General features: G+C 41.4%; 1 protein-coding gene and 1 long non-coding RNA gene across 6 annotated transcripts in view; one reads left to right on the plus strand and one right to left on the minus strand.

The window, feature by feature from the left end:
* Positions 1 to 2,624: 2,624 nt before the first annotated feature.
* LOC144986910 (uncharacterized) overlaps positions 2,625 to 22,024 on the minus strand; it is an 85,645-nt gene continuing 66,245 nt past the window's right edge. Inside the window, exons 1-3 of one of the 5 annotated variants that reach the window (XM_078935626.1) lie at positions 15,658 to 20,265; positions 6,680 to 6,816; positions 2,625 to 6,643 (exon numbers count right to left, since the gene is read on the minus strand). In XM_078935626.1, the coding sequence (XP_078791752.1) occupies positions 4,856 to 6,643; positions 6,680 to 6,816; positions 15,658 to 16,102 (2,370 nt within the window). In that variant the 5' untranslated portion in view covers positions 16,103 to 20,265 and the 3' untranslated portion in view covers positions 2,625 to 4,855. Of the gene's footprint in view, positions 6,817 to 7,689; positions 8,778 to 15,657; positions 20,266 to 22,024 lie in introns of those variants that run through there. The other 4 variants (XM_078935624.1, XM_078935621.1, XM_078935631.1 and 1 more) reach the window with 4 other exon arrangements.
* On the plus strand, positions 8,810 to 9,943 carry LOC144988391 (uncharacterized). Its single transcript, XR_013652304.1, has 2 exons — positions 8,810 to 8,968; positions 9,047 to 9,943. It is a non-coding gene; the product is annotated as an uncharacterized LOC144988391 (long non-coding RNA).

A 22,024-nucleotide genomic window follows, 5' to 3' on the forward strand; every position in this document is an offset into this window, starting at 1 on the left:
TTCCTGAAAAAAGCCCTCATTTCTCCTGACCATCTTCAAAGCCACTTTCTGCTTTAGTTTAGTCCAAACTTGCTTTATGCTGACAACATTTACAGCTTGAATCCATCTGAAGAATCCAAGGAAACAAACCAATCTAAGTCTGCATTCATGCCACTTCAGAACCAACAAAGCATGTTTCCAGGACGCTGACTTACCAATAGAACTTGGGATTTCCTTTGCAGAATCCTTCTCCGTGTGTTTTCCTTTGTTTTTCTCCCCAAAACCTAAAGCAGAGATTTTTGCTGAGCTGCAGAACAAACGTCTGACTGCTTTAACCGCCGTTGATGGTTTGTTGTGTTTCCCTCTATAGCTGCTATGGTCTTGGTATGGTTGCTAGGTAACGCTGTCTTTGATGATGATGACGTCAGAGTGGCCTCTAGAATGGACTTTTTCTTGTGGAACCAGGAGCTGTAACCTTTAGGGCACTAGGACCCAGAAAGAGGTCCAGGCAGTGACGGTGTTCAGTGACGGACTGCGCAGCCGCACTTCCTCCAAACGCCACTATTCATCCAGCGCGTGGAGCGCCAGAGTCCAAACGGGCTTAAGGCGCTTTGATAAAGCGCTCTGGAATCCAGCTATGGTGTGCTAAACGTCAGGTCCAGAACGGAAGATGCCATCAATGAAGTCTGTCTGTCAGCAGCAATCCAACGCTGATGGGGTTCAGCTTGTGGAGGATTTGAATGTTCATTTGCTCTCAGGTTGGTTCTGTGCTGGAAGCCCCAACCCTCAGTTCAGTCAAGTTAGAAAGATGCTAACCAGCTGTTCCCTCTGTCACCATGGAAACACGGACCGCTTTAAAGTGGGACAGGATTTTCACGGAGCAGACTTATAGACGTGGAGGATAAATACTCCAAGATGAATTCATCAGACATGAATCAAACAGTCTTTTAGGAAATCTGTCCTTGTTTTGTCAGCATGTTTGAATTGGAGTTTACAGTTAGATGACAATAAAGATATGTTCAGACCAAGAAATTACTTTGATGCTATTTTCTTTAAATAAATCAAAGAAAAGTTCAAAAATTAAAAAACCTAAAGTATTTCTGTGTAAAATAGTATTTTAATTTGTCCGGTAAAAAATATTGTCAGAAATTAAATGTCTCCTGTGTGGAGGTATTTCAGTTCATTAAAAACTGACATAAATGAGTAACGTTCACTGCAAACTGTGCAGAAGGCATGTTCTTTCTAAAACTGGAAATAGCACCAACCTTTTTTATCACCTGAAGCTGAGTCTCCATTTAATAATTCAATAAAAATAACATTTCATTTCCTCATTATAAAGCAACTTTATTGGAGTTTCATTTGTCATTGGTCTTTTTGAGCCAAAATTCTGAAGAAATCAAAACAAAAGGTTTTTCCAACAGAATCAGAACGTTAGCACGTGACCTAAGTTTGTTCACTTTGTGCTAAATGTTGATTTCTTTGACTGTTGTGTTAATAATATCAACAGTTCTCTGTCGCCCTCTGGTGGTTCATCAGAGAAGCCAAACTTCCACAGAAAGTGAATCAATAAACATGAGCTAATTCTAGATGCAGGTTTGAAAACACAGATGGAAAACAGCATCAATACAAATATTAGTCAATGTTTCCTTGAATGGAACAATTTCAGGATTTGTTGTCATAAAGTTGTGAAAAACTGTCTTGTAAAGTGTGTGGTGACGGTCCACTGTGGAAAATGACTGTGGAACATTGAGATGTGCTCAGTGATTTGGGTTTAGGACACTTTGGTTTCATTTCAAACGTTGGTTTCTCCTAAATCTACAAACTCTCTCCACAAACTGTCTCCTAACTCTCAGGGATTCCTGCTGCTGGCAAAACTCACGGCTCAAGGAACCACTTCATGAATCAGTCACGCTTTGGAATGAACTTTATTGAACAACATGTCATGGTCTGGAAGAAGCCCCAGTTCCAGCTGACAGAAGTCTGGTTCTGATCCATCAGATCTCACTAGCAACAGAAGCAAACCTTCACGTGTTGCAGCAACAGTTTCCATGTTTGGGAGGATCTTCTGAAGAACAGCTCAGTTCCAGATCACATCATGATGTTTGATGTTTTCTTCATTCCAGGAAATCATCCGTGTCTCCTTTGATCTGTGCTGAGTCAGCACTTTGGCTTCTTTTCAACTTTAGATCCATCATTTACAATCAAGGATTCATTGATAAATATTATTTATTGACAGAAAATAAAGAGTAAATATATTTATCATCCAGCAGTGAAAAACAGGAAAAACAGTTGTTCTGGAGTGTGATTCTGATTTTTAGATAAATGTGATATTTTTCACAGATATTAAAAAGAAAAATTCTTCAGTCTTCATTTAGTCTAAAAGTTTAAACATTTATTCTCCTTAAAAGTCATTTTTTGCTCACGTCTTTGAATAAATAAGTGTTTCACAGTGAATGCAGTCCTTCGTATTTAAAGTTCCATGCAGATTTGGAACCAAAAGTGAAGAACATCAATTAATTTACCCTTAAACTCATCCCGGTAACGTCACATGCTCTGCTTTTTGGAACAGAGTCCAGCTTTGGAACCAGCAGAGAACCAACAAACAGCAGAAACCCACACTGTGGGAAAGACTCCACACTTGTGACTGATGTTCACGTCCACTTTATTATTCACAGTAAGATTGGAACAGAACACTGAGAACCAAAAAGAACAGAGGAACAGTTCTAATGTCTACTAGAAAACAGGAATCACAAGAACACCAAACACAAACACCAGTCTCTATCCGCCTCTTCCTTCATACATTTTTAGGAAAACCTTTTCCTCACTAAATGGTAGGGATGCGGTTCTACTAAGACTGGATCTTTCCTTAGGTGGCGATCCGATTCAATTCACGAATCTAGCTCAACGGCTCACAAATCGAACCACGATTCTTGCTTTTTAATAGAATATGTCTGTACAGTTAATATAGGTATGTATTTTTACAGGATGTATAAAAAAGTTTAAATTATATGAAATAAATCAGCATCATTTAGAACCGAAGATCAAAATCAACAAAAGTGATACAAACACAGAGTTATATAGAAAGAAAGAAATGGGGTTTGTTACTTCAAACAAGTTTCCATGAACATTCTGGTTACGTTCGGCAGTAACATAAACAAAAAAACATAAACATAATTGTTGTCACGTTGCACAGTGTTGCAGTGGTTAGGTTGGTCTAAATGGTCCCTAGATGTGAATGTGAGAGTGCATGGGCCCTGTGACAGACTGGATGCAGGATGTCCCCTGCCTTCATGACCCCAAAAGGGAACAAACAGCTTAGAAGATGATTCACATGAAAATGTTCTCCACAGTTTTTCCATCCTCAAAGTTCTGCAACACTTTATGTTTTAAAACATTGCATATTGAAGCCGCTTTTCTGAGCTGCAGAATTTGCTGATTCATGGTGATTCCATTAGTTAGTGGATTTAAAAGAAAATCTGTTTTCACTCAATGGTTACTAGCTCACATGCCTTGACAAATTAAAAACTGAAGTCCCTTCTTTTAGCCTAAAACAAAAATTGAAATTATGACAAAAAAAATCAAAGATGTTTACAAATCATTTCTTATAATAATGTACACACTTTGACAACATAAACATTGTCTTAGCAGAAACTACAACAACGGTCAACTAAAAAAGTTTTGTCTAAAGTAATAAAAAGCAATGGCAGGACAAAATGTAGTTAATGCCTCCTTTGAACTGAATTACTACATCAATGCTCTGTGTCATTGAGGCCACCAGATTGGGGGGGTGCACATGTAATGAAAGCTCAGGCTGATTTAACAGCAGACTTCAAGTCGCCTTTATCATTAGGGCTGGTGTTTCATCTTCCTCTTGTTAACAGATCCTAGATTTATTTATTGGATTCAGCTCAGGGAACTTTACTGGTTGATCAAACAGTAACATCATAGTCATTGAAAAAGATTTAGGCAATTTTGGCAATGTGGGAAAGTGCAGAGTACAATCAGTCCACCAGTCTGACTGAGATAATTTACCCCTCCAATACCAAAGCAGTCGCTGGCAGGAAGGACACAACACACTTGTAACCCTTGTGCTATCTTGGATGACCCCACCCTTACATTGACGTGTTCTCCCTACCATGACAAAGGTGGATAAAGGTGGAAAGATTTCATGTAATCCATGGACACCAGTGAGGTTCACAAATCATTGAAGAAAAAAGGTTCAGAGCACTGTCTAGTGGGTCTAGATGACCCAACTCCCAACGTTAACATGCCTAGGATAGCACAAGGGTTAAACATGATCACTAAATGTTTTTGACGTAAACATTTGTTAGAATGTCCTTTTTTTCTAGACAAAGAACGTTGTTTTATTTAAACCTATACAACAAATTCACTAAATTAAACTAAGGCTTGAAATATTCCAACAGTTTTCCTTTTTAGTATAAAAAGGATAAAGTTCTTTCTTTTAAAAACAAAAAAAAAAAAACGACCAAATGGCATTTACACAATATTTTCCCATATACTGTACAAGTTTTCTGCTCTATGTTTTTCTGTTTTTGAAGTTGAGATTTTTCTCTAAATCCTTTATATTTTCTTTTCGTTTCAAAAGAAAAGCTTCTCACCTGTGTGTTTTCTAATGTATTTTACTAAATTACATTTATGACTGAGCCATTTATCAGTCATAAAAACTATCTCTCACCTGTATGAGTTTTCATGTGTGTTTTTAGAAGAGGTATTCGACTAAAACTGGCATCACATTTATTGCAAGGGAAAGGCTTTTCTCCTGTGTGAGTTCTCATGTGTGATTTGAGATTAGATATTTGATTAAAACTTGTATCACATTCTTTACAAGAAAAAGGCTTTTCTCCTGTGTGAGTTCTCATGTGTGATTTGAGATTAGATATTTGATTAAACCTTTATCACATTCTTTACAAGAAAAAGGCTTTTCTCCTGTGTGAGTTCTCATGTGTGATTTGAGAAGAGATATACGACTAAAACTTGTATCACATTCTTTACAAGTAAAAGGCTTTTCTCCTGTGTGAATTCTCATGTGTCTTTTGAGTTTTGATTTTTCACTAAAACTTTTATCACATTCTTTACAAGTAAAAGGCTTTTCTCCTGTGTGAGTTCTCATGTGTACTTTGAGATGAGATGTATTACCAAAATATTTTTTACATTCTTGACAAGAAAAAGGCTTTTCTCCTGTGTGAATTCTCATGTGTGCTTTAAGACTAGATATTTGACTAAAACTTCTTTTACATTCTTGACAAGAAAAAGGCTTTTCTCCTGTGTGAGTTCTCATGTGTATTTTGAGATTAGATGAATCACTAAAACTTGTATCACATTCTTCACAAGAAAAAGGCTTTTCTCCTGTGTGAGTTCTCATGTGTGTTTTGAGAGTAAATATACGACTAAAACTTGTATCACATTCTTTACAAGTAAAAGGCTTTTCTCCTGTGTGAGTTCTCATGTGTGAGTTGAGACTAGATATTTGACTAAAACTTTTTTTACATTCTTTACAAGAAAAAGGCTTTTCTCCTGTGTGAGTTCTCATGTGTATTTTGAGTTTTGATTTTTCACTAAAACTTGTATCACATTCTTTACAAGTAAAAGGCTTTTCTCCTGTATGAGTTCTCATGTGTGAATTGAGATTAGATATTTGACTAAAACTTTTTTTACATTCTTTACAAGAGAAAGGCCTCTCTCCTGTGTGAGTTCTCATGTGTACTTTGAGATGAGATATACGACTAAAACTTGTATCACATTCTTTACAAGTAAAAGGCTTTTCTCCTGTGTGAGTTCTCATGTGTGTTTTGAGATCACATATTTGACTAAAACTTTTTTTACATTCTTTACAAGTAAAAGGTTTTTTTCCTGTGTGCATTCTCATGTGTGTTTTCAGACTAGACATTTGACTAAATCTTGAATCACATTCTTTACACGTAAAGGGCTTTTCGCCTGTATGAGTTGTCCTGTGTTTTTTGAGATTAGATTTATAACTAAAACTTTTTTCACAGTTTTTACAAGAAAATGTTTTCTTTCCTGCATGAGTTTTCATGTGAAATTTCAACTGAGGCCGCCCACTAAACTTTTTACCACATTTTTTACATGCACAATATCTTTCATCAGACCCATTTTGGACATGACTTCTGTCTCTTTTCTTCCTCTGATCTCTGTTCTGTGGGTCTGTCTCTTCATCTGTAGTTGATGTTGATTCTGTCTCTTCATCAGTAGTTGATGTTGATTCTTCCTGTCGGTTTCCTTCTTCATCCTGACTATCAGTTACATTAAAGCTCTGCGGATTGTTTAGATCTGCTTCAACGTTCTCATCTTCCTCAAAAGTAGGAATCTCCATCAAGGTATCAGTCTCCTGCTTCAGATAAATCTGATCTTCATCCTGACTGATGCAGAGTTCCCCTGGTTCCTCTTTAATCTGTGATGGTTCTGGTTCCTCTTTAATCTGTTGAAGTTGTTGCTCTCCTTGTTCCTCTTCAGTTTGTGGAGGATCTGGTTCCTCATGATCCACTCTGAAGTTCTTCTGCTGATTTTTTATATCTGCTTCACTTTTCTCATCTTCTTCATAAGTAGGAAACTCCATCAAGGTATAAGTCTCCTGCTTCAGATCAAGCTGATCTTCATCCTGACTGATGAAGACGTTCCCTGGTTCCTCTTTAATCTGTGGAGGTTCTGGTTCCTCCTGTACCTCTTTAATCAGTGAAGGATCTGGTTCCTTCTGTTGCTCTTCACTTTGAGCAGGTTCTGGTACCTTCTGTTGCATTCTTAAGTTTCTCTGCTGGTTGCAGAGATCTTCCTCTTCAGTCATCCAATGATGGGGGAGAACTGTAGGAATACAAACACAAGAAAAGGCCCTTTTATACTTTTAAACAAGTTTGTGTATTGACAAACACCAATAAAAGTCGAAATCTGCTCAGTCAGGAACCTTAGAGTTTAAATCTTTAAATATAAAATATGAAAAACTGTTCTTTCCAGGGGCGCTGGATGGGCTGCCCATCTGCACCTGGGGCTGGGATCACTCCTTCCCTGGTTCTGGGACGGGGCGGGGCAACCCTCTTGGGGCCCGCGGTTGCTCTGGGTGACATCCACCAGGTCTGCGGGGTCTGGCCGGGGGCTTTGTTGGACCTGTCCTGTGGGGGGGCTGTCTGGAGGAGGGGGCGGGGGTCTACCAGCTGTCCCCAACTTACACTCGTCTTCATATAATCCCTTATTAGGGTGATGGGGGGGGGGGGGGGGGTGTTCAGCCTGCGTTGCACCTTGGGGGGAGGATCTACTTGGCAGTGGTCCCCCTCCCGTGGTTGCCGTATGGAATTGCCCCCCCCCCCCTTCTCTCAGTTTTATTTGCACCGTAGACATGTAGGGCCCTTAGTAAGGGGGGGTGCTTGGACATCACCGCCAGCAAGTAGCAGATGTCCTTTAGGTCCTACCTGCCAATTTTAACTGCACTGTAGACATTTAGGGCCCTTGGTGGGGAGGGTGATGGGACATCACTGTGAGTAAATGTGGACGAGCTTGGTCGGCCATGTTTACAACATGTTTACAACACCCCTCGTGTGGACCCCCTCTACTCCTGGATGTCTTCCTCCTGAGCGGGGGCGGCTGACCCCTCGCCTTGCTCCTTCATGGACCAACCGTGGGCCAGGTGGGTGGTTGCATGGAGCACGGGGCGGGTCTCCCTTGGGGGGCCCTGGCTCGTACCTGGGGTTCGGGCGGTAGGATGACCAGAACTCTTGGGGTGATGATGACGTGCTCGTCTGGGGCTGTGGGCACTCTTCTGGGGCGGGGCCCTGCGTTGGGCCCTCGCTGCGTGGCGGGGGGCTGCTCTCCTGGTTGAGCTGGAGCTGCACTCTCTGTCTCCCCCCCCATGCCTCCCTGCTCTCTGGCTTTGGGGGCCCCGTGGGCTGTGGTGTCAAATTAGCGCCTAAAGTATTGCGCATCAAAACAGTAAAACCGCGCATCAAAACCCCAAATCTGTGAATCAAAATCCATAAATTGAGAACCAAAACCCACAATTTGCAACCAAAAGCCATTCCCCAAAGCACAATCCTATTTCTCAGCTGCCAATTTGTTTTCTCGTCATTCTGAAATCCTGTTTTTGAGTTGCAGTTTTATTTTGAAATTATCTTTTTGAGTTGCACTTTTATTTTTTGCGGCTTTGATTCTAAAACCTGTCGACACGTAAAAACAGGCGGGACATCCCTGATATCCAAAAGCTCATTGGCTGCCGAATAACACCGAGTCTTACGTCAACAGACCAGTTTAGAATGTGCCGGTAAGTTTTTTATGTTTTTCATATCTTTTACTATATTAAATGATCAAACTTGTACTTTATTTAACCAGAGGACACCAGCACAGCCAGATGAGGAGCTCCACCAGTAGCTGCTAGTGAAAAAAGATGTTAGAAAGTTAGATATTGCATGACAAACTATCACCATTGTTCTCCTGTGTTAGCATGCTAGCTCAATGCTAGCAGGGTTTCCAGCTCTTTCCATGACTTTTATGGATTAAACAAAGTCGAGTTTTTACCACAGTGTCAGTATCAGTCATGTAAACCTGGGAATAATTGCCCGTGAATTGTCACTAGGGTTAATCAAATATGTTATAACCTATAAGGTTTCTCAATATTTTTCAGGGTTTACAGACAGAGGGAATTAACAGAGCAATAATATTAGGGTTAGGGTTACGGTTAGAAAATGTATGCGTTTGCACTATGCAGACCGGCAGAATTCTGGTATGAGTGAATCAGAGCAGAGTAAATTGTAGCAGACCAGCAAAAACGTGCTTTATTCCCCTTAAAATTATTCCATTATTAGACACAAATAGAATTATTAGTTTCTTTTTAATTAGGTGGTGATTTTAAAATGGACAATTCCTGTATGTCTGTTGTTTTCTATAAGGACCGTTGTTATGCATGCCATAACAAAAAAGGCAGGAATTCTGAGGCAGCTAAGACGTGGATGTCTACAACTTCTTGGAGGTAAAGAAAACAATTTTAATCTTAATTTTTCTCTTCTTTTTTGGGTTAATTAACTTTGCTGTCTTTGTTTCTTTCCAGATGCAGGCCTTAAAGACGTCCCTGGTGTGATGCAAAGGCTGTCCAGCAGGCTCACAGACATCTCCTGTTAACTGAAAGAGAAGCATTTAAAATAGTTGTCCATTTTGACCATGATTGCATTGACAACATGCCCAGGCACACTGTCTGCTTCCCATTTCTCAGTGCCTGCACGAAAACAGTGACTTTTCCACCTCAAGTCTTTTGAGGAGTTTTAAAAACATTTATTTTAATTTCTCGGAATTGTGGTTCAGAATTTCACAGAATCTAATACACTTGACTCTGTGTTTCAAAGATATCTGCAAAACCATAAATCAGTCTTCTGTACAAAACACATTTAATGGTCAAACATTAAAAAGTGAAGCATTACAAAATACCAGTGGTGATTATTAGCCATTTCTTTTCTTAAGGGGGCCAGTATTTTGTAAGGCAGATGAGATCTGTTCACATTGTTAGTTTTTGTTACATCCTGCTGAGATGACATGCATAGATCAGTACATAAATGTTAATGTCTTGGCCATGGTTTTCCGATGTCCCACAAGGGTTGAACAGGTCTGAGAGGAGAGAAGACAAGCCACAGAGGGAACAACAACTCCAACAAGTTTCTGCTCTGCCTGGTTTAAGTTAGACTGTCGTCCAATGTCCACAGCATCCTGCACACAAAGAAAAATGTATTTAAGACAGTTAAAATGAGAATATATATATACACACACACACACCTTAAATGATACTCAGTAGCTGCATATTGTGAGAGTTAACTTCCTGTATGAACCTGCAATCTTTAAAGTTGAGAATAAAATGGTTTGGGAATACAGTTCAGAATCAGAAAAACTTTATTGATCCCACACGTGGGAAATTTGTTCTGGTACCTCAAATAAATAATGTGTTTCTGAATCATAATTTTACTTTTATTATTTGAAATAGGGATGAACTTGATCCCAAACTAGGAAAGGTGGCACTTTCTTACAGCAATATGTTGCTTTGATCAATCAATCTGTAATCCCTAAAGATATATTGAGAAACCTTTTAAATTATACATGAATGTGCTTCTTGAAATTTCTTTTTGATTAATCCTAGAGACAATTCACGGGCAATTATTCCCAGGTTTACATGACCAATCCTGACACTGTGGTAAAAAAAATCGACTTTGTTTAATCCATAAAAGTCATGAAAAGAGCTGGAAACCCTGCTAGCATTGAGCTAGCTAGCATGCTAACACGGGAGAACAATGGTGATAGTTTGTCATGCAACATCTAACTTTTTAACATCTTTTTTCACTAGCAGCTACTGGTGGAGCTCCTCATCTGACTGTGCTGGCGTCCTCTGGTTAAATAAAGTACAAGTTTGATCATTAGTATAGTAAAAGATTTGAAAAACATGAAAAACTTACCGGCACATTCTAAACCTGAAACCCTCTAAAATCTGTCAAACACAACAGAAGACAGTCTTCTTTTCTACGTCGCAGTTCATCTTTACCGGTTTAGCTCGTTCTTTTAGAGCGATTATGCTGCGTTTTTAAACAGCACCCTGTTCTGTGTCCTGATTGGCTGGAGACCCTGTCACTCAATCTCCTCAGTCCGTGCCATGTCTCCTGTACAGAAACGCAGAGCTCTTCAGATCTACAGAAATCTTTGATCCATCAGATCTTTTTTTTCCTTCTAAGATCCTGGACTTAATTTCCATGAAAGTTTGAGATTTCAAACAAGAGAAAAGGATGAAAATGTTCATGTCTGTCTGAGAAAAGGGTATGTAGTGTAGAAAATGTATGTTTTAATATCTTATTCTTTATTATATTGCAGTTTTGTCTTTAGTGTAAAGTGAACTCATTTTGAACTCATCAGGACTTATTTTCCAGTGACCTTCACTTGTGCTTTGTAGTTGCAGCAGCAACTAGGACTTCTTTGTGCAAATCTAGGAGTTTCCAGAGACGCAATAAATATGTCATGGACTACATTTCTACTATCTGGGTTGAACATCTTATCTTTGGGAAAGTGTTCAGATTCGTGTTCTCATGTGGAGGATGAAGCTGACCTCTGATCTCGTTCCGGTGATGGAGTATTCATTTGGCTGGTATGATTTATTTTGGACCAGATGAGGACTCCTTTTGATCATGGATTGGGTGCGCCGGTGGAATGCCTCCACCCCTGGAAAGGCGGAGCGGATCCGGAGTTGGCAACCGTCAGCTATTGGCCGGTGGAAGCACGAGGGATACCGGCTGACGAATCAGAGCGACCAGGGGCGGAGGATCAGCGGCCATGATCTTTCCGGAAGGCGGAGATTCAAACACATCTTAAAAAGACTGTTTTCAAACTTTTCCATTGTTCTTAGGAAAATCTACGAGTAATTCGCATGTAACTTGTGCGTCAGTAGATCTTTACTTGAGAATCCAGATATATCTGCATTAATGTTTAATCTGTGCTCTAGAACTATTGTCAGGGAAATAAACTTTGTGTATTTTTAATCCGGTTGAATCCTTGTTTGCTTTACCACTCTCGACTATCGAACATGCATGTACGGAAAGAACTGAAAAGCGGAAGATTTCTTTCCTAAAGTAGGCAGTGAGGAGTTTTACTGCTATAAACTTCTGTAATCAGACTTCTTGGATTTCAGCGATCATGGTTATTTTTAGAACAAAACTCTTGCAATAAACGAGCAAACTCTGTACTGGTGAAAAGGTAATGCAGATATATGATTAACTGCAGCAGAACATGTAGAAATTTTCTTTTTCATAATTACTGGATGAGGAACAGATGCACAGGACACAGCGCAGCTGTGCAAATCGTGAGAAGTGACGCAGCCCTGAAAGTCTCAGCGGAATTATGACGGGAGAGGATTGACTATCAGAAAACAAGTGAAGGGAGACCGAAGATCCAAAAAGTCATGCTGCTGATGCCCAAAATGGATGAACCCACGAGGTGCCAACAGTTCTCACATACAGCCGCCTTGATGGCAGTGATGCCAAGCTGCTCTTGGAAAAGTTTCATCAACCGGGAGGTGAAGTTAGTTCGCTGGTCTGTCAGTATTTCATCAGGTATTCCTACCCTGGAGAAAAACTGAATTAACACTCTCATGACTGCAGGAGCTGTAATGGTGTGAAGGGGAAAAGCTTCTAGGAACCGTGTAGCAGAATCACAAACCGCCAGGATGTACTCGTGACTAGGGATGGGTATCGTTAAAGTTTTAACGGTACTACTACTTTTATTGATACTGCTTATCGATCCGGCATTTTAACGGTACTCTTATCGATACTTTGTGAGGATGAAAAATAAACAAATAAATAACAAATTAAGAGCATAAACGGTTTTATTTCCTCATTATGCAACAGCATTGTTTTTTCACAAAACATTTTACTATATACATGACAGTGTTCCAATAAAAACATGGAATGCACGTTGATGTGCTAGACCAGAGTCGGCAACCTGAACCTCTCTAAGAGCCATTTGGATCAGTTTCCCACTGAGATGAAAGCACAGGGAGCCGCTACACTAGGGGTTTTTGCCGATATATAGTGATAGTTAATTTGGCCATACTTGTATTGATTAAAAATGCTGTCATGATATTTATTTAATTATCTGTATTCTTTATGAGAGTGATGTTTCCTTTGATCTTTTGTCCATTTTCCACAACATTGAATAGACTTTTCTGTCTGTCAAACACACAGAGTTAAGATGAGTAAGATGATGGAAACAAGTTCACTTTCATGCAGACTCCTTTGTCTTTATTGTCTTTAAATCCAGTAAACCCAATACATTATATTAATTTTATGGATGACAACTGTGAAGAAACTGGATTTTCTAGAAAGGACTGTATTGTATTAATTCGTAACCCCGTCAGTGTCTTGCACACAGAAATAATGAATAATGACTCAGAGGCAAAACTTAGCTTTTGTGGAGGTTTTACTTCGCACAAACACGAAGGGGACAGACAGATGAACATGGTACATTCAAAGTCTGAACCAACGAGCTCAGGGATGGGCTTGGTATAAAAACCCTGCATTTGCATATTCAGAAGATCGTCAGATGGACCTTGTGTGAAAATCACGCCCACAGGTTAGTGCTGGAGAGAAGCTCCAAGGCTAAAGTGAAGATAAGTCTGAGGCCTGCTCAGCAGATCACACATGCACAGAAAAGAGGGAGTATGAGAAGGAACTGTTAGAACAATAGTTTGGCTGTGCTTTCTTCAAATGTAATATAATTTTGAGATGAAAATACATGCTCAGTGAATTAAGTTTAAACCATTAGTGTAATAAAAGTTAAAGGCAGTTTCTAACTATTCTTCACAACAACTATGTTTTAATAGGAAGCAGCAGCTGTTAGTTTGTTGCGGGTCTGGAATCATAAGCGGATGAGTCTAAGCCCCGCCTCTCTCCCGCATAGTATGGTCATTGTAGCAGCAAGGTGACAGGATAGTGGGGGCGCCCTGATGCAAATTTAATTCATTTTACGCGGAAATGGGTGGCGTTCACAGATGCAGACACGCCCCCTCCGTGTGCTTATGCTGCTTTCTTCCTTCTACCTGCTCGGTACCACCTGACGGTGTTAAAGGCACCACGACACTCTGAGGACGTGGTAGTTATTTTACAAAAACACAGAGAGCCGCCGCATTTTGGACCGTTAGCTCTTTCTGCCATCCTATAACTTTCGTAGCGTTCCTATGTGTTGACTGACTTGGCGAGTTAAATATGGCAGATAAGGTTTATATCTTGTGGGACACAAAAAAGCGACTTCTCCTGTACCGATAGCAGAACCGTCGAGGTCAGATCTTAACGATACTGCAGTCTTGAAGAATGTTGCCCCGGGGCTCCCTCAATACTGCGGCACGGTACCCACCCCTACTCGTGACCACTGCTGTTCTTAGCTAAAGGTCCAACAATGTCCATGGCTATTCTCCTGAACGGTGTAGAAATGATGATCAGTAATGCTCTGTCTGACTTATGTGTGATGGCAGTTTTCTGGCAAGTAGGACATGTTGCACAGTACGTCTGAATATCAGTGTACATAGAAAAAACGTGAACTAACACGAAGATATGTTTTGTGATGACCCAGGTGACCCGCCCATGTGAGCGTATGTGCTAAGAGCATGATGGCTGAGGTGGTTGGAACAACTAACCATCGGTGTTCACCTTCACTTGCACACAGAACATCATCAACAACAATAAACGGCACATTTCCCAAACATTTGTCACTTTGCGTCGTCACTTTGGCGAACAAAGGTTTTAAAGTTTGGTCTTCATTTTGTAAAGCTAGAATGTCAGCTGGTATTTCAAATGTTTCTGCTGTGGTTGGATCTCAGGATCCGGCAACTTAATTTTTTTTCAAACCGTCTCTGGACTTTTTTTTTATGCATTTCTTTGCTCCCATCAAAGAAACTGTCATCCATGTGTGGCAGACTTTGCATAGCAGCTTTAGCCCAAGCCTTAGTAAACACACTAACAGCTAGCTCAGCTTAGCTTTAGCTGTTTCAGTAGCCTCATTTAATAAGTCCCTCAACATAAGTAAATCACACCCCAAAATCAAATTAACAAGGCAGGTTCTCTACCACCCCAGCAGTCAAAAAACATGATTGTTCATTTATGGTCACAGTTATATCTGCTTTTGTGTAAAAATGTTTGTCACCATGTACACACACAACATTTGTTTGCCTGCCATAATCAAGTCCACCAAAAGGGATTAAACTCAGTTTGACCAAAGAAACAAAACTACCAGTGTCCAGCATAACAGTAACCTGCTGTCCATTCACAGTCACAGATTTGTCTTTGTCTGTGTGAACAGGCCCTGATCCTGCGACAGTCTGGGTGCATAGCAAGCACCTGTGAATTGGGCATACATACATATATACATACATATAAGAGGCTTTGTGACCAATCTGCTGGCAATAGTAACACACAAGGTCCTTACCAACTGCTCCCTGGTGCTGGGTTGGTACCTTGTAGGGTTGGGCGATGTCCCCTAAATTGGCAGTTGACGATGTTTGCAGTCAACCACGATGATATCGTCGGGGGAGTGGGGGGGGGGGTATTTTTTGTTATATAAATATTATTCATTATTTTACTTTACTTTATTTATTTTATTTCCCAAATAATGACTCAACCACGATGATCCAGTCTAAACTGAGTGAAGTGACTTAAAAAAAATAAAAATAATAGAAAAGAAGTGGTCCGGTCCTGCGTTTGATTAGACCGGTGGAGCGAGCAACCGTGTCTCTAGCAGAGCAGACGGACTTACAGTTTTGTGTTTTAGGGTAAGTAAGGATGCTTTGTTACGTGTGGGAGACATGGGACTGTGATCCGTCCCGCAGCTCTACCTGAACGAGCAACCGGAATTTAGGAGAAGCGGGTCTCCCGGTAAAAGTGTGTGTCAGGACAGAGCTCGGAGCGCTAGCTAACGCAGTGTGTAAGCTCCGAAGCAGAAAGGCCGCTCAGTCCTTAGAAACCGTTCAAACAATCACGTGGATTTGTGTTTCCAGTCGTGTCCCGACCAATAATCCTTATCAATATTTCGCACATGTAACCGCGTCTTATGGTGTCGACTCGCGGCGTGGCGGGGGCACGATGGGGAGACACCATCGTGATGCCAGTCACCCATCACGATGGACGATGGTATCGTCCCTAGTACCTTGCGTTGGCTGATTGAAGTCTCTCCTTGCAGGTCTCGATGGAGCAGTTTGAATGGGATGACGCTGATCCCCACCCGACAGCCTTGTAGATGCCCCTCGTCGAGCATTAACGTACTGCAGCGCAAGCCGGGCAGCAGTGAGCCCATCCTCTGGTTCGTGCTCCTTTACCCACGTCCTCATGTCAGCTGGAAGCACACGCAGCAGCTGCTCCCGGATGACAATCACTCCGATCTGGTCCTTCGTGTGGATCCAGTAACAGTAGAGGCCCTTCAGTCGGTGGTACGTCTGAGTTGGATTCTCCCCAGATGGCACCACAACGGACCGGAACTGCTGGCGATAAGTCTCTGGCGAGATGTCAAATTTCACCAGGAGTGCGTGTTTCAGGTCTTTGTAGATGTGGGCTTGCTGTTCGTCAATTGCCATCACAGCTGTTTTCAAACCCATAGTCAGTCAGTCTGCTGATTTAAAGGGAGACAAATAGTCACGTTGCTGTTTGGTGAAAAGGTGTCTACCACACTGAACATGGACAACAGAAAGCCAAGGAGAGAATTATCCCAGGTGTAACGCTTCTCAGATTATGGGACTAGACGCATTAATCAGAATTCGTCTCAGGGAGCCCAAGGTATGTAAATGAAAACAAGACAGCGATGAAAGTAAAATGCAATCAATTGTATTACAGAAAATAAAACATTTAAATACAGAAAAACAAAAAGGAACTTGGATATGGGTCTGAGTCCTATTAAATGGTTTCCAAAAGTCTATTGGTGATGATGTAGTTTAGGTTTGCTGCAGCTGAGGAGTTGTTATTGAGGGTGGAAGTATCAGGATCTCAGATTTGGGTAGCTCGCCATCAAGTTGTAGATCAAAGCATACATAACAAAAACCTGACCTAGAAAGGGTCAGAAAAAACAAATCAAGAATTGAACAAAAACAAACCAGTCATTTCACTGGGTATACTGAAATAGATCAGATTAATAATCATTGTAGAAAGTAAAAACAAGAGAAACAATATTCTTATCAAAAATCACATAGCTGTTTCAAATAGAATTCAAAGTGTGTACACAAGTCAAACAATTCCATATCAAGGTTCAAGGTAAGTGGATAAAAGTTTTAAATCAAAAATGTACTCTGAAGTTACAAATTAATTTTATTATCAAAGTAGAATAATTTTAAACAAATTAAACTTTCAAATTTCAAATGTTGCGCAACATGGTTTTTCATTCCATTATCTAATTCAAAGACAGTGGCAAGTTTGGCATCATGGAAATAAAAGTAACTAAAACAGTTCAAAGTGTTCAATTAACACAAAAGAAGGAAAGCGACTTAACAAAATTGCTTCGGCTTGAATTCAGCCAACAAATTAAAACAACCAAACAAGAACCATTAAATAAAACAAAGTCTCAAAGGTGAGGCAGCATTAGCTTAGCTCTGTGACTATGATAAAGCTTTTTTCTGTTTTCGGTGTCGCGACCGCAAAAACTCACCAATGAGCAGGTCTCTTTGGGGTTAGTTAGTGTCCAAAGGCAAATGCTGAGGTGTCCAATTATGTTCGTATTAAGAAAATGTTTTAGGCGTCCTGGTGTGGCCACAGCAGCAGCAACAGCTGAGAGCAAGAAGCAGCCAACTGGAAGCAGGAAGCAGGAAGTAGCAAGCAGGAAGTGCACCAGCTGTCCAGGAACTTATATACACACCGGGCCTCTCATAATAAGGGCGGGGCCAGGTGTTCACAGTTAGGCTGATGGCTAGTCTGATGCCAAGGGGTTACACAGGACATTAGAAACAAAATTATAGACAAACACGGTAAAGGCAAAGGCTATAAAACCATCTCTAAGCAGCTTGAAGTTCCTGTGACGACAGTGACACATATTATCCAGATGTTTAAGAACCACGGGACAGCAGCCAACCTCCCTGGACGATGGAAGAGGAACATTGATGACAAATTGAGGAGACGGATAGTTGGAACTGTATCCAAAGAGCCCAGAATAACCTCCAAAGACATTAAAGGTGAACTCCTAGATCAAGGTACATCAGTGTCAGATCGCACCACTCGTCTTTGTTTGAGCCAGAGTGGACTTTATGGGAGACGACCAAGGAGGACACCACTGTTGAAAGGAAATTATAAAAAAGCCAGACTGGAATTTGCAAAAATGCATGTTGACAAGCCACAAAGCTTCTGGGAAAATGTCCTTTGGACAGATGAGACCAAACTGGAGCTTTTTGGTAAGGCACATCAGCTCTATGTTGGTTGTTAAGAATAGTTAGAAACTCCCTTTTAAATTTTATTACACTAATGGTTCAAACTTAATTCATTATGAATGTATTATCATCTCAAAATTATATTCCTTTTGAAAACAGCACAACCAATCCATTTTTCTCATAGCATTCCTCCATCATCCTCCCTTTTTTATTTATGTGTGTGCTGGTGTTTGTGTTCTGGTAAATGTCTGTGAGAGCCTCAGAGAGATCTGACACTTCAAGCATCTCGACCTCCGAGCACCTCGTCTGTAACAACCTGTGGGCGTGATTTTCACACCATTGTCCAGTGTATGATCTTCTGAATATGCAAATGCAGCGTTCTTATACCCAGTAGGGCTGTGACAATAACCGCATCACCGCGGTGATGAGGTCATCACTTCATCACCACACTTTTTTTATTTTTATTTTTAAAGTTCAGCATATCGTGCCTGATTGGAACTATAATAAACACAAACACATTCATCTTTGCTGATAATTTCCTTTTTCTGCTAGTCCTGTGTTCAGACTTTCCTTCTTTCCTTCAGACTATTCTCTCCCACCGCGCCTGTCACTAGCCGCGGTTACATGGGCAGAATATCTTGATCGGATAAATGGTCGGGTTAAAATTCACCCGTGCACATGGGCACAGAAAACCTTTTTTCCGATTAGAACAAACGTTCCCATGGCTCAGACTTTCGGTCTGAATGAATAATTTGGGCATGCGCAGTAGTGTAAAATCACCCGGATGAGGAACTAGATCCTGTTGTAAACCAACCGCTGCTGCAATCCGTGTGGTCAGTGCTTTTTTGTGGAAGAAACAGAGCTGGAAGAAGGCTTAGGACAGGCTAACACGGGCTAACAACGTTAGCCTTGATGGACACAAAATCCAGTACCGTGCGAGAAACGCAGCAATCTGCATCTTAGCTGCACATAAATGTATGGGTATAATATCAGCCTTTATTTTTGTCGGGACACAACTGGAAAAACAAATCCACGTGATTGTTTGAACAGTTTCTAAGGACTGAGCGACATTTATTTCTGCTCTGAAAAGTTCACACAGACCGCCCCAAATCACTCTGTGAGCTAGCGGCCCGAGCTCTGTTCGGACACGGTTCCTCCTGAGTCCTGCAGCCGCTAACCCAGAGCGGCGGGACGGCTCGCATCCTCCCCCCCTCAGACACAAAATTATTAATCCAGCTGCTCTGCTCACATCCGGTGCCAGTGGACCGAGTGAGCGTCGGGGGCCACGAAGCGCTCCTTCCCTGCATCTCCCTCGTGAGGGGTGTAAGAAAGGGGAGAGCCAGCGGGGCGAGAGCGGAGCGGCGCTTTTCACGGGGCCTCCGCAGAGCAGCTGGTGGTCCCGTATGCGCTCCAAAGCTTTCTCTCAGCGAAACACCATCTATGCATGACGTAAACCAGAGCAGTGGTGACACACGATCAGAATGACCGTTTACATGCTCCACGATCGGTTAAATGATCGGTATAACCCACCTATCTCGATCGGAAAGAAATTCTGATCCGAATAAGTCTGACCAGGGCAGAGTATTCCGAAAGGCGCGTTCACATGACGCATTTTCTTTCCGATCAGGCATTCATTCCGATTACTTTTGCCCATGTAAGCGCGGCTACTGTCTGTTGTTGGCGTGCGCTCTGCGCTGCACGTGAGACGCGGCTCCCTTTACAGACACACAGGCGCGCGCTTTCAGAAGCACACATCCTCATTCTAAAACCGAAGTTTCCATCTCGCGAGGAAATACGACAAATTTACTGCGTTCTAATTATTAATTTCCATTGTATTCGTTTCCATTACAAACTGCGTGCGTTATTAAGTGTGCGCGACACGGCCGCCCACCGGAGGATTTTGTGTTAGGGGCGGCTTATTACTGTTCTCCTTCACTCTGCAACACCGAACATGAACGCACGCTGTTAGATTTCCATGAATATCACTACATGTTTTGTTTGGGAACTATTTTGTGCAGCGCAACGTTACGTGTCTGTATAAACAAAGGTGGAGCCTTCTGCCCCGTGTTCTTCATGGGTGTCAGGCTCATAGCTACCGGAAAGGTGACAAAAGTCTCTGCAGTCTGTTTATTACTGGGCAATATATAATATTCTGACAAGATGTCTGCACCAGAGAGCACAGGTGAAGGCTCACGGGCAGCTACAGCGCGGTCCACTGCAGAGGAATCAACACGCGCATCCTCCTACACACAGCGCTGACCCACACAGTCACAGTCAATCCACAACACCTATATAGGCTATATAGTTAGTTCATTAGTTATATAGGTAGTAGTTAGTTGTTACTGTTATTTGTTAATAAAGAAAATACGTTGTACTTATTTCTGATGCGGCCGCCGGGGGATTTTGTGGGTTTTTTTCTTTTGGGGGGGGGGGGGGGGGGGGGGGGGGGAGAGGGGGCGCGCTGCGGTTAACCGCGACACCGCGCCCCCTGGTGGTTCATCACCGCGGTTATCAAAAATCCGACACTGTCACAGCTCTAATACCAAGCCCATCTCCCGGCCTACGTGTGTGAAGACTTTGAATGCATTCTGTTCACTTCGTCTGTAACCCTTCGTACAGCCTGATTTGTGCTGCTTGTACGGAGTAAACTTCCACTGAAGATGAGTTTTTTCTATGAGTCATTATTAATTCATTTTTGTGTGCAAGGAAACTGTAGGGTACGAACCTAACCTTTCTTATTTGCAGTCCTATTTAGAATAACCAGCTTCCTCACATTGGTAGACTCCAAAATGAAGCACACAAGGAAAAGAACACTGTGAAACATGAGGCTCAGTTCTGTTTTGGGGCTGCTTTGCTGCATCTGGCACAGGGTGTCTTGAAGTTGTGTAACGTCAAATGAAATCTCAACATTATCAAGGCATTCTGAATAGAATTGTGCTGCTTAGTGTCAGAAAGCTTGGTCTCAGTCGCAGGTCATGGGTCTTCCAACAGGACAACGATCATAAACACACAGCCAAAAAACCACAAGAATGGCTAAGAGAAAAGCAGAAGGAGCTGAAACATGCCATTTGGAGAAGACACCCGTCAAACCTGAGAGAACTGGAGCAGTTTGCTCATGAGGAGTGGGCCAAAATACCTGTGGACAGGTGCAGAAGGCTCATTGACAAATACAGAAACCGTTTCATTGCAGTGATTGCCTCAAAAGGTTGTGCAACAAAATATTAAGTTATGGTCCCATCATTTTTGTCCATTCCTATTTCATTAGTTTTTTTTATATAATTCTGTTAATCAACAACGCAAAAGTAATGGCTGATTTTGAAGATTACATTTTCAATTCATTTTAATTTATTCTTACTTTTGAACGTTTCAAGTCATTTCAGTGAACGTCGTGGACTTTCTTTCTGAGGGGTACCAACAATTTTGTCTACCACTGTAACTGCGTCAAACAAGAAAACGTCCGAGTGGCCACTCGAAAAGTAAAAAAAAAGGTGCCCTGGAAATAGCCCAACACAAAGCCCCCACAAACCAGCCATAAACCCCCAAACCAACCAGAGAGAGAGAACAACTAAATATCTGTTAGATTAAAAAGACGAGGCCGCGTACAAAGCTGACACATTCACAAGGGATTCTGATGTTAGTTCCCTGAAGGTTAGGGTTCGACTCTCTGGGGAACATAGAGCGGGGTGGCCGTCCACACTCCAGCTGGCACCAATGGAGGAAGGGTGGAGCAAAACCAGACAGCTGAGAATGCGGTGGAAACGACACGAAGATCGTCGTTTCCGAACCAGCGAATCAAAATGAGAAAATGAGCCAAAGATGCTGCATAAAAAATGACAAGTTAAACGTTCATAGATGAGAGACAGGTGCAACGAAGAAGAAAAAAAACAATTTGATTGGATTTGAAATCAAATAGAAATAATACACAAAAACAATACAATCATCAGTTATAGATTCATACAATAACTAATTAAACTTAGGATAATTAGACATAGTAATAAATATTGCTTTAAAGGGAATGGAAGGAAGCGAACTTATATAATCCCACCCCTGTTCTACCGTAACCATTTTTTACATGATTTATCATTATCCGGTTCCTAGCTTTTATCAGACAGGATTAAGCAGGGCTCGACATAGCCATTTGTCCACTGGCCCGGTCCAGCTCTCTCGAGC

The sequence above is a fragment of the Oryzias latipes genome, chromosome 2 (genome assembly GCF_053564925.1).
Source record: "Oryzias latipes strain Hd-rR chromosome 2, Olatipes_Hd-rR_3.1".
Lineage (NCBI taxonomy): Eukaryota > Metazoa > Chordata > Actinopteri > Beloniformes > Adrianichthyidae > Oryzias > Oryzias latipes.